The sequence below is a fragment of the Liolophura sinensis genome, chromosome 1 (genome assembly GCF_032854445.1).
Source record: "Liolophura sinensis isolate JHLJ2023 chromosome 1, CUHK_Ljap_v2, whole genome shotgun sequence".
In the NCBI taxonomy this organism is placed as follows: domain Eukaryota; kingdom Metazoa; phylum Mollusca; class Polyplacophora; order Chitonida; family Chitonidae; genus Liolophura; species Liolophura sinensis.
Genome location: NC_088295.1, coordinates 21,929,460 through 21,943,741, shown reverse-complemented (window position 1 = coordinate 21,943,741; position 14,282 = coordinate 21,929,460). Strand labels below are relative to the sequence as shown.

Sequence of the window (14,282 nt, the reverse complement as noted above, 5' to 3'; positions counted from 1 at the left end):
ACGCAATGTTCCAATGTTGTGGTAATTCTGTATCAGAACTGAACCAGGAATCAATTTGTGACTTATCGCATATACTGATCGTTATCCCGATTTAGCACAAATTGCCCATTGCTTTGCTAACTGGTCTCCAGACCATGGCGCAATATGCCGTTAGACAGAATTTCTTCTTTGCCCTAAATCTGCTGTTTGCCCCTAAAAAATGTCTGCAAGCGTAAAATATATGTGATCAATATCGGACACTATAAGCCTATATGTGGTCCTGGGAATTAAGAACGCATGCACGATGCAGTTGATAAATTGTTTCGTTATCCTTGTATGCAGGTAGCAGGTGCATGTTTAGATGCAGTGAACCCATTCGCAGCCTGTATAGACCATTAAAAGGTATAAAACCATTCTGCACCAAATACTACAAATGGCTGCGTTGCTATCAACTATATATTATTACTGGAAAAGTAATAAGTCCCAGTGTTTTCAGATGATTGATAGGTAGGCTTTAAACAGGGAGAACTGCGTTTGGCTAATTTGACTCCTAAAGTAGGCCTGTTCAACAGGATACTTGTCCGGTAGATCCAATATCTGTTTAATTCTTTCCAGCTTAGCTTTCAGAAATGCAATTTTAATGTCTATATGACCAACCGATCTCAGAGCCAACTTGTCCCTAAGCTGGTAGGCCTACAGAGGCATCAGATCAAATTAAAAATACTTAGATATAAAGAAAGCAAAACTGACTAATCTTCATAAAATAAAATATGAAAATGATGAAAACGCAGATTATCTTGGCTTACTACCATTATTTCGGTCACTCTATGGGCGCGTTCTACAGAGTTGTCGAAATCTGCGCCTGGTATATCTTTCATGACAATCTAGAGATATGTGGCGTGACCATGCGCTTTACGCACCACTGCCACAGCTTTGCATTTAAAAAGGCCACAGAACGAGTTTCGGCTATCAGAAAGGCCTGGTTCAAACTTCCGAAAGCTGTCTCACCTAGGACTCTGGCGACCTCTAACCCATGCACATCAGGCTGGTAATATATTAATTTAATTACTTGTATTTGGGCTCGAGAATTTTTCACTTAAACTTTCAAAATTATTTAAGCTCTGGCTTAATTCATGTAGACTGGCATGCACGTGTGACCACTGCGTCTAGCTTACAGCAAGAGATCCTGGCAACACTGCTTTGTTTCCACTGGCCATATTCATCGGAATACCCATGTTTTCCAGAAGGAATTCGCACCTGTAAACCTTCGAAGATGTGACATGTGCAGCAGTCCTCGTTTCGCCCCTCCATGTATGGTGTCTTCACTTCAGACAATCCCAAGGAATCCCTAGGCCAACGTTGGAGCAGAATCACATCTTTATATCGTTAGAAACTGGCTACATCTCATTATCAACTTAAAGCGAGACACAAGCCAGATCATGATTTTTTCTTTTATTCATCTTATGTAATGCACCCAAAACAAAGGTATATGGATTAAACAAGTCCCAGGTGTTTTTCCATAAGCCTTCATGTACAAAATTAAAAATTAAGCAGACAGAATAGCCAGTCAGCCCAAGTGAAGTTTAAAACAAAGAAAAAAAAAATCACAAATTCCACATTTAGAGTACATCATAAATTGAGCCACGTTGCTTTGATGACCATGATCAAAACGTTAAAATACAATACAAAAAGAGACTGCACTGGCAAAATTGTCCAAGGACATTTTATACACGAACTCTCCAGTAACTTTACCAAGTCAAATTTCCACAAATCTATAGATGAACACCTGAAATTATCCAAATGAAAGCTTTCAGCTATGACATAAAGCTAGCCAGTAATAATGAATACAAGGTGTCAAAACCTTGACTATACATACCTTCATACTCTAATATGACAAAAATATATATTCATATATACATAACGTTCACATATATATACTTATATACAACTCGCAAGCTTAAAACAACAAATGCTGATGGATATTGGGCATGGTGAATGTACCTTACATCACATTACATAAAGTTATATCATCTTACTCAAAGTCAGCGAGCCCGAGTGTTTATAAATAGTGCTCTTTTCCAATAAATTTCCATAAACACAAGACAAATGTGCATACAAAAACCCTGCAGAAAATGCACATTTGCAGTAGCGAGAAAGAGCAGAGCAAGACGGATAAGCAGTAAGGGGAAATAACTTTTCAGTTACGGCCCCCTGTCCACAGACAAATCAACTATCTGAGGAGCCTACCATCAATGTCGCACTGCCCTTGCATCTACTGTGGCCCACTGGGAAAGCGAGTATCGTCTTTAAACAGTTAATAAACTCTTTCCACATCATGATCTATAATAAAAATTTCAAAGTTCATTAAGATAAACATAAAATTGATTCCATAAGGTATCTGGTCTTGGATCAAGTTAATCCACTCAGTTAATACTGGAGTCCGATTAAAGTTTTAATTCTTTGGCCACTTCCCAGGAAAATTCAGGGCGACCGAAGTGTCCATATGAAGCTGTACGCTGGTAGAAAGGTCGTCGTAAGTCTAAGTCTGCCACAATTTTTCCTGGACGTAGGTCAAAATTGTTCTTCACAATTTGCAGAAGTTCTTTCTCAGATTTCTTGGAGGTTCCGTAACTGAACACAGTGATAGACAACGGCTCTGCGATTCCAATAGCGTACGATATCTACCAAATGGAAGAGGAATATCTGTCATTTGGCCAAAATGTAAACCTTTAGAACAGAACCTTTGCTGCCAAAATGCTGAGCGCCCAGTATGTAAATTCTTATATGGGATTATATTTATTTATTTTTATTATTTGATTGGTGTTTTACGCTGTACTCAAGAATATTTCACTTATATGACGGCGGCCAGCATTATGGTGGGAGGAAACCGGGCAGAGCCCGGGGGAAACCCATGACCATCCGCAGGTTGCAACCAGACCGTCCCACGTACGGCCGGAGAGCAAGCCAGCTTGAGCTGGACTTGAACTCACAGCGACCATATTGGTGAGAGATTGCTGGGTCATCACGCTGCACTAGCACGCTAACCAACTGAGCCACAGAGGCCCCCTTATATGGGATTATAAAAATAGCAAAAGACATTGGGATTTTCAAGAATCTTTTGATGCATGTATATTACTGAACTTTCATTGTCTTATTTCCAATTGAAACTACATGTATCTTAGAATTTACCAACGACTTAAGTTTACAGATTACTAATCTTTAGGAACTACTTAGGTTTACAGATTACTAAACTTACTTGAACCATCACTCGTCTGCAGAGTCCAGCCTTTACTAGAGATTTGGCTACCCATCTAGCAGCATAGGCTGCAGAGCGATCCACTTTGGAGAAGTCTTTTCCTGAGAATGCTCCACCCCCATGGGCGCCCCACCCTCCATAAGTGTCCACAATAATCTTCCTGCCTGTCAGACCAGCATCTCCCTAAAGCCCACAACACAAGTAGATATACACACAAGATCAGTGGCTTAGTCTAGATCGAAAAACTGCCACTATTGTAGCTCTCCAGATGGTCTTGGAAAAGTCTGGAGATGACCGGAGGCCGGAGGTTTTTGTAAATTTAATATTTCAACTGACAACTACTTCAAAAACTGTTATTCGGTTGCTTAAACAACCTGGGAACATGTTGTACATAAATGTCATTTAATTACTAGGCTGTAAACTATTGTGAAGACAAATTTTTATCCGCTGGTCTTAACCAGTCTTCAGATTTTCTCCCCTGCTTACTGCAAAAATTCCCCGTCCAAAAGAGGGGTGCACGGATCTCTGGGTAAGCCTCTGCTCAAGATAATAATATATTTTTATGTGAGTCAGCGGTGCACCTGATGCTGTAGGTTCTAACCTGAGGTCCTCCAATAACGAAACTGCCAGAAGGTTGGAGATGATAGATGGTGCGAGAGTCTAGATATCTGTCTGGCACAACTGTGCGCACCACCTTCTCCATCAAGTCTTCGCGCACCTCTTCCATCGTTATTTCCTCATCATGCTGGACAGAGATTACAATGGTGTGGACACGTATAGGAATGCAGGCTCCCCTTTCAAACTTGTATTCCACAGTTACCTGTTGGAAAAGAGAGTCACAGGGGTTATCAAAACATTTAAACAGATAAATTAACACTTAGTCATAATGTAAGCGAAAGGTGTTTTCTTTTACTTGGTAGCATACATTCGAATAGATTATGAAGAACAGGAAGACAAACATGTTCCACAGACAGATATCCTATAAACAGATAGGGTACATACCTGGGTTTTAGTATCTGGACGGGCCCATGGGAGGCCACCGTTTCGGCGAAGTTGTGACAGTTTAGCGTTGAGTTTGTGTGCAAGTACAACTGTCAGGGGCATGCACTCTTCCGTCTCATCAGTAGCGTATCCAAACATCAGACCCTGTCAAAATTTAGTTTAACAACATTCAATCCCTTTGAACCTTCTTGCCATAATTAAGCTAAACAAAATATTCTGCAGTAAAGCAGCAGTCTCTTCAGCATACAATGCCTCCTAATCTATCTCTACACTGCATGCTGGTCTACTGGTCATCTGTGTTAATCCCTGAATGACCACAAAACAAAATTATACCAATGCAAAGCCATAAAGGGAAACAATCGATTCTGATTGGTTGGCGTGAGAGATAGGCCAGTCTGGGTTATGTCATGCCTAAACTGAATTTTAGTTATGGTACATTTATTCAAGCATGACCATGGCTGGAAGATCCAACCCAGAAAAGTCTATCTCCACTGGCAGCCAATCAGTGTCAATTCTGTATCCCTTTAAGTACCAGTTATAAAATTTCCTTTTTAAGTATGTCTCCCTCAGTTTTATCATTCCCTTCACTTAATCTTAGGGAGAACCCAAACAATTTTATTGTGGGTGGAGTTACCCACTACATTTGGCCCCCGTGAATACTGCAGTATGCTTGCAGATAAAATTTTTCCCCCAAAAATCTGTATTTGCTTATCAAAACAAGGTTTCTGTTTTGCTGAGAATAACTCAAATTATAGCCTGTCCTAAAACATCAGACTTGTGTGTCTATTTACAGTGTTAAAATGAATCTGAAGTTTGAAAGAGTTATAATTGTGAAAAGCAATTATTAGGGCTATTTTAAATTAGCATAAATTCAAATGGATTTGCTCCGATAGGATCTTTAAGGTTTCAAAAACAATGCTAGCCTATGCAGAGAGATTGCTGACAAAGGTTACTGCTGACCACATTCAAACATGCACAGCTTGACCATTCCTGAATGCACGTGGGGTGAGCATTCCTAAGCACACAGGCAGTAGACATAGGTAAGCAGTTCGTGGTACTTTAGAAAACGACTACTAGGAACCCACAGTTAACAATTTGATTATGAGAATGAAGATGTCTACAGACATCAGTTTTAAAATTCAGTGCTAAATCTGCAAAACTTCCAGAAATTCCTAAAAATGGTTTCCTACAGAAATCCCTTCCACCCATACAGCTTCCCCTGGTGGTCTTTTGCCATCGTAGCCTGGACAAAAATTTTTTCCCTCCATTTCCTCAACATAAAATCCAAACTTTGCCTCTAGATCAGTCCCTGACAGGGTGGCCAATGTTCAGCTTAGAGGTCCCAAACTCTGCCTGCAGATCAGACACTGATAGGTTGGCCATTCCTATACATGTATAGTGTAACTGTCATGTTGTACTTCATACAAAGATGTGCAACACTAACCTGGTCTCCAGCTCCAATCTCCTCATCTTTTCTACCAACATGGACTCCCTGAGCTATTTCTGGACTCTGCTGCTCAATTGCCATCAAGACATTGCACGTTTTGTAGTCAAAGCCTGGCAACAAATAGTAGGAAAGAATGAATGAATGCCCACTAGCAATCACTGTCATGTCTTGTCATTTTCCAAACCCAAAAATAATTCTACTGAAAGCTGTGAATCCAGAAGTTTATTTGATGATGGCAAATGGAACACTTCAAGACAGCTGAAAATTCAATATCTTAATATGCAATGTTGTTCACAATAAAAGTGCCTACATTATGTGAAATATTTAAAAATAAAATTGTCAAATTATAAACAATATGAAAGTTCTGTATGTCACAAAAAATATATAGTTTTCAGATGTTTATTGCAAAAGTATCAGGCTTACCTTTGCGTGAATCATCGTAGCCAATTTGTTTGACCGTGTCGCGGATTACTTTCTGATAGTCTACTACAGCTTTGGAAGTAATTTCACCACACACTAACACCATTCCTGTCTTTACCACAGTCTCTGTAATCAAAATGGATTCTAATTTGTTGTATGAAGTTATCTAACCATAAAAACATCCACACACAAAATAGGCCCATCTATTGTTAAGTTGAACATAATCCAAGTTTGTAATGGTCTATGCAGTATTAAGCACAAAAAAACAGTAACTTAAAATCAATGATTCACACTCAAGAAGTTTCCTAATTTGACAGAGGAAAGTAAAGAACTTAAAACTGTGGGCTCTTACCACAGGCAACCTTTGCATTTGGGTCTTGTTTCAAGTGGGCATCCAAGATAGCATCACTTATCTGGTCACACATTTTGTCTGAAAGCCAGAAGAAAAAAGAAAGAAAAAACATTAACACTATACATATGTGAAGAAATTCACCTACACACAATTTGTCCAAGATTTTGGTGTGAAAGAGGTTGAAAAGCTATCTGGAGCAATATTACATACTGTCTACAGACCTAAAGGATTCATACAAACCTTTTGGCTTTTGGTTGTCACAACAACTGACCAGAAACAAATCACAGCATCATTAAGCAAACATGTTCTTCCTGTTTTCAGATTCAACAAGTATATTTCCCACATATGGAGCGAATATGGGCGGTGGCATCTGGCTTCTGTTTATTCCTTTGATTGCTCATTTATGCCATACTCAAGATGCTCAGCAAGTTGTCTTTAACATAAACATGCAATCCTGTTTACACAATCTACAAAAGCCACACTGTAAAACAAATACCTCACAGGATTTTTTAAACAGTTGAGCTATTTATGGAGGAAAGAACCGATATAGCTCCTTATGAAAGATCTAGTATAAAATTGCAGGCTTAATATGCAAAAGTCACAGCTTCAAATCGCCACTCAGCACAACAGAATCGCACTAAAACAATTGCACTTCCGCTTAATAGAAATACTGGTCTTGACTATAGAGCTACTACAAAATGACAGTAACTATAATTTCAAATACAGTCGACACTGCTGAATGCTTCATGCGTATAATAAGTTATGCTAAATTCTGTAACAATATCTGTTAGTGTAACTGTCACTCTACAACAATAAAACACGCTAATTAAGCATTCCAGGCCAAGTCCCTTGCATTTTTTTTTAGCACAGGCATTCCCTGTCTGACTTTTGAAGTTTCAGTTTTAAATAATTGATGGGAAGACTCGGGTATTGACAGTCAAAAACGAAATGATCCCATTGATCACATATATGAATAAAATATGTTTCAAACTGAAGCCAGGCAATGTTCCTTTAGCCACAGAGGTGGATACCTACTTGGGTACTTTCCCTTTATTCCTGTTTCCAAACTCTCACATTGTTTGAGAGGTTAAGTCGTTAAAAGTTACACTACCAGAATATTCTGTCAAGCAGCATGGTTGAAAACAAAATACCCGATGTTGAAGGTTAGGAAAAAAGGCCCATGTCTGCCATTTTGTCAACTATCAGTAAGCCCTGGTTGTACAAGAAAATATTGCGTAAGCTCTACAACAATATTCTACCATTTGAAAAGTTAAACATTACACCAATCCTACGAATACACTATCGCTGACAACAATTCATAAATAGCCATTTTCTTACGATCTAATATTACTAGGTAATTTTTCTTCACCCATGCCATTTGTTACTAGGGAGATCACATGCTTCCAGGCCATCTCACAGAATGGCTGTTGAATAAGCCACATTCTCATTTCAGAATGCGCACCACTACACTCACCACAACACAGCGACACCTCACAACATTTCTATTAAAACATTAGCATCCGTCTAAAATGTGAAAGCGACTTACACCAGTGGATTGTTTTGTGAACAAAATTTGTAACTCTGCAGAAAAACAAGCAACTTACAAACATGCCTATCAAGATTTCCCAGCTACATCCTACACCAAGCTGCATCAATCCGTTTCAACATGTCACAGCTATTTCTAAAATTTCCCTTTGATCTATTAATTCTAAATTAAGGGCTAGGGTTCACAAGGACAGAGTAAAATTGATTTCTAATAACTGTGCACGATCAGACTTGTATGTTTGGCAGTTGTGTTGATGCTTTAGACGCCTTTAAAAGCTGTTGTATTTCCCTTCCTGACGGGATTTACATGAACTTTTTTTTAGATTTTTATATTTCAAAAGCATTCACTCTTCTGATCACTGGAAAATGGACACTGTCTCTCGACCATTAGTGTTTTTAATGTTATTCTTTTTCGTTCATGTTAACAATCATTGTTATCCAGTAATCTGATGATGTGTTGCTGATAGAATAGACAGGAAAATCTGACACTCTTGTTGTCTTTTCAAGTGCCTGTCTTCCTTTGATAGATACTGTGGCTTTCGATAACAAACCCACGTGTTTTGGTCGCCATGTTTGCTGTAGTTTTTGTTATAGATCGCACCTTGCTACTAGACTGGACAGAAACAGGCGATGTTGGCCTAAATCATAAATTACCTGGATGTCCTTCCCCGACCGATTCTGACGTAAACAGAAATGTCCCAACGTCATCTTGGCTGCATTCTTCTGCATAATGCTGGTGGAATTCTTGATAATGGTCCCCATTCACACCGTTGACTATTGGCTTAGACATGGTTATCTGTTCTCCTGCCCGAATAGAGATCTAATGGAAAAGAGGACGACAGAGGGTAATGCGCGATATTTATACTCTATTGTAGGTCACGTGATGAATACATCATTCTGATTGGTCTAAGCTAAATATGGCGTTGCTTGGACTCGTCTATCGAAATGGGGGAGCCTTCCTCACACACCATACCTGGACATCACAATAACACGAGTCATATGTGATTCATGTGGTTTTTGAAATTAAATTAAATACAATAACTAGTTATGAAAATAAACATAGTGAAAAGTTAAAAAAAGAACACAGGGCTACATTCATGGCAAATTGATCTTAATTTGAGCAACGGGATGAATAATTTACAAATTGTAACTTGCTAAAATGGATTTTCCCGATCAGGATAGTTCTAGGTCATAGAAACTAGTTTGGGACAAATATATCTTCGAAGGATGATAACAAATTCACGTCGATGGAAAATTTCCTCATTCAGTTTTTTGAAATGTCATTAGAGAGATATAGAGTGAACGTATTATATTCATGCATATATCATTTTATATGTACCTGCTCTCAATACGTGAAGCTCTTTATAAGGCAAGCAGCGAACTGGCCTACCGATACGGGTACCTTTATGCTCCACTCATCATCACCAGCATTTAAGATAAACATACCCAACTTTACATACTTTTATCATGAGTTAGATTATATAATTTTATAGACCTTAAAATAGTTACTTAGCACAGCAACACCAGCTTCTGTCCCAGGCAAGAAAAGTTTCTTGAGTGTTTCTATTCATTTCAAGTTTTATTTCAGGAAAGACTTTATAACGAAATTTTATATTGCTGGTACTAAATTAATAAACAAACAAATACTCTGACACAGTGTACAGTGTAAATGCAAGACTGTTTAAATCACTGCAATTATATGTTGCAATCACCTTTGTGGGTAGAGGAAACCGGACGTTCCGGATAAGCAATAGACTTTCCATCTAAAACATTCTTCATGACACGATTTTTATCTGCTCAGCGAGATGAAGCAGTCACAATATTTTAGGAAGACAAATTGTTCTAATATCATTTAAAGCTCTGAAACTATTTAAATGTGTTAAAACCAACATTACACATGAAGCAATATTTTATGAACACAAATTTTTCTTGTGGAATTTTGTTTTTTATTATATACTTAATTGCATGCAGAAAATATTGAAAGCAGTACATGTACACACACCCATGTATACATCACTGTAACCAAATCAGTTTAGCCAATCATCAAACAGTTCATCGCATCAAGTCTCTTGTAAGGTGACCCCACAAGGATTACTCATAAACGTCCTTCACAGGCTTTACTTGACGATGAGGCTTGAGCAGACTAAAAGAAATGGCCCATTTCAGTTCAATCTTTAATATATTACTATCACTGTGATTAATTCCGACAAGGTCTTGAAATCCAAAATAGAGGTTGGTCATTAACACCAGACCAGGTGCTTAACTCTGCAACTTCTGTGGACCAACAAGTTGCAGGATGTTAACTACAGTTACACACAATCCAGTCACCATATATTTGTTATATCAAACATTTTCCAGGATGTCTTCATGGAGCAACTTTCACCACTGTATTCAAGGTTTGCTCTTGTTGGCATGCATTTTGTCCATTGGCACAGGTCAGAACAGATCAGATATAAGAGATACTGAAATAAAAAAATAAAAAACAGACAAAAATTATATGTACAAAATACCAAGTTCAACAATACATCTACATGTATATCTATAACCCCAAAACACATAGGGGTACATGTAAGTATACCAACTGCAAGAATACATCTATGCATTTAACACAGTACAGTGGGTTAGTAGTATTCAAACGACAAAGTAGATTCAAAATAAGACTGAGAACAATAATGAATAAAAAATATGCCCAACCTTTAGTGACTGCACCAAAATATTTCCCATACTATGTTTAAATCACTGTAACAATTTTTATTATTGAAAACTCCTTATTATGATTTGTTGCCAAATTACAGATAGTAAAATGGTCATGGTTGAAGAGAGCATGCAGAATAAAGGGTCTCGTTTAGACAATAACTAAGAATGCAGCTGCTGCAAACAATGTTCAGTTTTGATTTATGTAATGCATTTATTATAAGAAGACGCAAATACAGCGAGACTTTGCATGAACATGCAAATGCAGCACATCAAGGTATGCAGCTTTATTTGAAACTTATGGAAGCCAGAGGAAATCAGCTCTCAAATGATTTACATATTTTCATTTCAGGCTTTGTAACTTCTGCAATAGTTACAAATTCTAGAAAGCCTTGCACTGTGAGGTACCTGGAAATATAGATTCAGGAATTAATACTGAAATACAAATTCAAAAAAAAGAGAACAAACAAAATACAGAACTAAGGGAAAATGCACAAGCATTATCAGAATAATGTATTTCTTTGAAATTCACCTATAAAATTTATGCACCAGTTTATAGTATTAAAAAAAGTAGCACAGGGGCAATTTTTTCTTGGGTCATGTGTTTAAGGCAGATAAAGGAAAGTTTCCTGAAATGTTTACCTATTTCCGATTTAGTTTATAATATGGAATTTCATTTACATCAGTAAGGCCTCATCCTGTCTGTTCTGCCGGGTACCTGAAAAAATAGATTAAGGAATTAATGTTGAAATACATATTCTTAAAATTACAGTTCTCTGCAAAAGGCATTTTAATTCGATGCCAACGCAACTGCTCAAAAACGAGACACTTTGTCTACATCTTTAAACACAGAAAACTGAACATTCCCTCAACAAATCAAATCGCATTTGTTGTGTTACTTTTCGTTGTGTGCAACGGCTGGCTATTAACTATATGAGCAATTTCCATACAACGAAGGCAGTAAAGATGCCATATAAGATATCCTCCCTCCACCCTTGGCATTTATGAACGAATCCCATTTCATTTTCGAAGTCAGATAGTCGCGTCATCGATACAGGATAAAAATTAGAATGCTAAAACAATAGCAAATGCTATGGAATGATCCACTTAGGGCAAAGTTACACGAAAACATTTACCTTTTAGCCCGACGAAACGGCCTAAAAAAAGTTCTGCAAATGTGTGAAAAGCGTTTAATCCCATTAGGCAGAAAGGGAGATAATAGCTCAGGGGAAGTAACTTAATTAAAGTATAAATGTACAAAGGTACGTTCACACCGTGAAATAATTTTTTCTCAGCATAGAATTATTTTTACGCAATCAGTAACAATTGTATCTCTTTCTACGAACCAGAATGTGGTCACAGCGAATTTATGCAGAATCACATAATATATGATTCTCAAACACCTGCAACACTCTACAGACAACCAGAGATGAATGTTGATCACGAAACTTATCTTATCAACGTTACTGAAGCAGTTAAAACAAAGATCATGATGAATTGTGTGATGTAACACAATTATATTATACTTACCGACCAGAAAGTAATCAGTCGCCACCGATGTCGTCTAACAAATGTGCACAGTTATGTGGTGCCCAGGGTTACTTTCCCGAAGTTGACCGGAATCATCCGAAGTGTGGTGCTCCGCGAAGTCACTGTCTGACAGTCAGGTCAGCGGCGATCGAACTAATTTGTTTGTCAAGCTTGCGGATTTTTCATGTAAGTAAGAAGTTTGTCTTAATATGTACAGATTTTTGTGAATGTCTCGTGTTTATCAGTGGCATTTAGATGCACGCTAGCCCTGCAAGAGTTAATTGTGACGATAATTTAAAGGTTGTTGTTATTGGCCTACAGAAATTGTTGTTACCGGCACGGTTTTTGTTTTCCTTTGCGACTTCATAATGATATCACTTTGTTGAATGAAGAGCATATTTAGTTGGTAACACCAGCTGTTTTGGTGATTTTTCGTACTAGTCACGGTACACTGTTTTTTGTCAGAAACGACGATCGAGCCAATATTGTTGTTTTCCTATCTGATGTCATAATCACCCGTAAGAGTGAAGTTAAAGTTAGTGGCATGAAAATGTCTTTCATATCACATGATGTTATGATTTTCATGTAGCTGGATACTAGATAAAACAGTACTTTGCAGATATGTTGAAGTTAGCACTATTTTCATTGTTTTCATAATTAGTAGTATATAATGTGCTTTCTGCGTCATATTGTTGTATTACGGGTAATTTGAATTTCATGTGGTTATGGACATGAATCATTGATGTACACGGTGACCGTCGACGTTTCGGTCTATTCTTTGACGCACTGTGAGCCATGTGAACCTTAGTTGGTGTGGTACGGTACCGAGTCCGGCAGTACCAGGGGGTACATTCATGCAACTCATTTGTCGTTTGTGTTCAACCACCTGTTCATTTGGCTATTTTGATACTCAAATTAAGCATTTTAAAACTGTTCAGTTTTCATGGAGTTACATAGTTCCGATGTAAAATGAAAGAGCAAATTGGGTTACCCTCTAGGGGTACCCCCAGGGTCTTTAACACGTTGGTGTTATGTAAATGTACCTGTAAGATTATAGGTGAAAAGGGTGCGACATTTCCCTATGTTGCCTCTAGCGCACTGAAGTCACATCACTAGAAATAATTGAATGTGTAGCTTGTATAGCAGTTGTAATATATTTACCTGCTAGTATCCAAGTGTTAAAAAGGAAATAACAACTGAAAGATGTTCTTTTTTCACCATATGAAGATCCCATGGAAGCTCAAGGCATGAGAGTTGTGTACTTTCCTAAGCCCACAACTTTACAGTGTACTTTCCTAAAGATGGGGCGGGCAAAAGTCGCGCGGCATTTCAAATATTTCGTTCGATAATGGCTGTCTTCGTCAGAAATGGTAGGCTATGTTGCAGACGATCATGCTCAGCAACTTGATCAAATGAGACGCGTTTTCATTCATCCTGAAGAACCTTAAGCTACGACGAAGAACCTTTACACTGGCCAACTGCTTTATTTTCATGAAAAGGTTGTTTGAATAACCATGCCCACTGTAAAGAACCTTTGGAACACCCTATTTTCTTAAGCGTGTATCGAGCGTAAATTTTTATTATCTATGCTTCACTAACAATGAAGACGTGCTTCAAATGTTCCTTTAAATTAAAACGCATTTTTCAAGCTAAACCATTGCTCTGACCTAGGGCTGTATGTAGGGGCCTATAGGTCTCTGCACGAGACTAGGCACATACATCTGTAGCATATAGGCCTACTATTTATATTCAGCCAACTCTATTCCTGCACATGTATGTGTTGAGAGATTTGGAGGCATATTTACTGAAATTCTTCAACCTTTTCGCATGTTGATTTGCAGGTTTATTCAAGCATATTCTGAAGGGATTACCGGTATTCAGTGTTGCCTGATAAAAATTATACTTTTTGTGGAGCGAAAAGGTTGAGGAATGTTGAACTTGTAAAACTCTTTCAAACCTCTGCATCAAGAGGGTCCAAAGCTGTGAACTCATTTGTTCTGTCCTTTATTACGTCACAGCTATCGGTGCACGTGTGCTCATAAAACATACATAAAGTA

At 38.0% G+C, this 14,282-nt stretch overlaps 1 protein-coding gene and 1 long non-coding RNA gene across 2 annotated transcripts; both read right to left on the bottom strand.

The window, feature by feature from the left end:
• Nucleotides 1-1,411: 1,411 nt before the first annotated feature.
• LOC135461829 (S-adenosylmethionine synthase-like) lies at nt 1,412-8,816 on the bottom strand. Its single transcript, XM_064739078.1, has 8 exons — nt 8,656-8,816; nt 6,457-6,534; nt 6,108-6,230; nt 5,682-5,794; nt 4,238-4,381; nt 3,837-4,055; nt 3,236-3,418; nt 1,412-2,660 (listed from the first exon to the last, which is right to left on the bottom strand). The coding sequence occupies exons 1-8, from the start codon at nt 8,789-8,791 to the stop codon at nt 2,424-2,426; spliced, it is 1,233 nt and encodes a 410-aa protein (XP_064595148.1). The 5' UTR covers nt 8,792-8,816; the 3' UTR covers nt 1,412-2,423.
• Nucleotides 8,817-9,935: 1,119 nt separating this feature from the next.
• LOC135462099 (uncharacterized) lies at nt 9,936-11,895 on the bottom strand. The gene is made up of 3 exons (XR_010443433.1): nt 11,832-11,895; nt 11,338-11,413; nt 9,936-10,463 (listed from the first exon to the last, which is right to left on the bottom strand). It is a non-coding gene; the product is annotated as an uncharacterized LOC135462099 (long non-coding RNA).
• Nucleotides 11,896-14,282: the final 2,387 nt, after the last annotated feature.

Excerpts from the sequence above, each read along its gene's own strand:
- LOC135461829 (XM_064739078.1), bottom strand. The coding sequence starts at position 8,791 with ATGTCTAAGCCAATAGTCAACGGTGTGAATGGGGACCATTATCAAGAA. Across the intron at positions 5,795-6,107 it reads CTACGATGATTCACGCAAAG|GCTTTGACTACAAAACGTGC; the intron begins GTAAGCCTGATA and ends ATTTGTTGCCAG. Across the intron at positions 4,056-4,237 it reads GTCCAGATACTAAAACCCAG|GTAACTGTGGAATACAAGTT; the intron begins GTATGTACCCTA and ends CTTTTCCAACAG.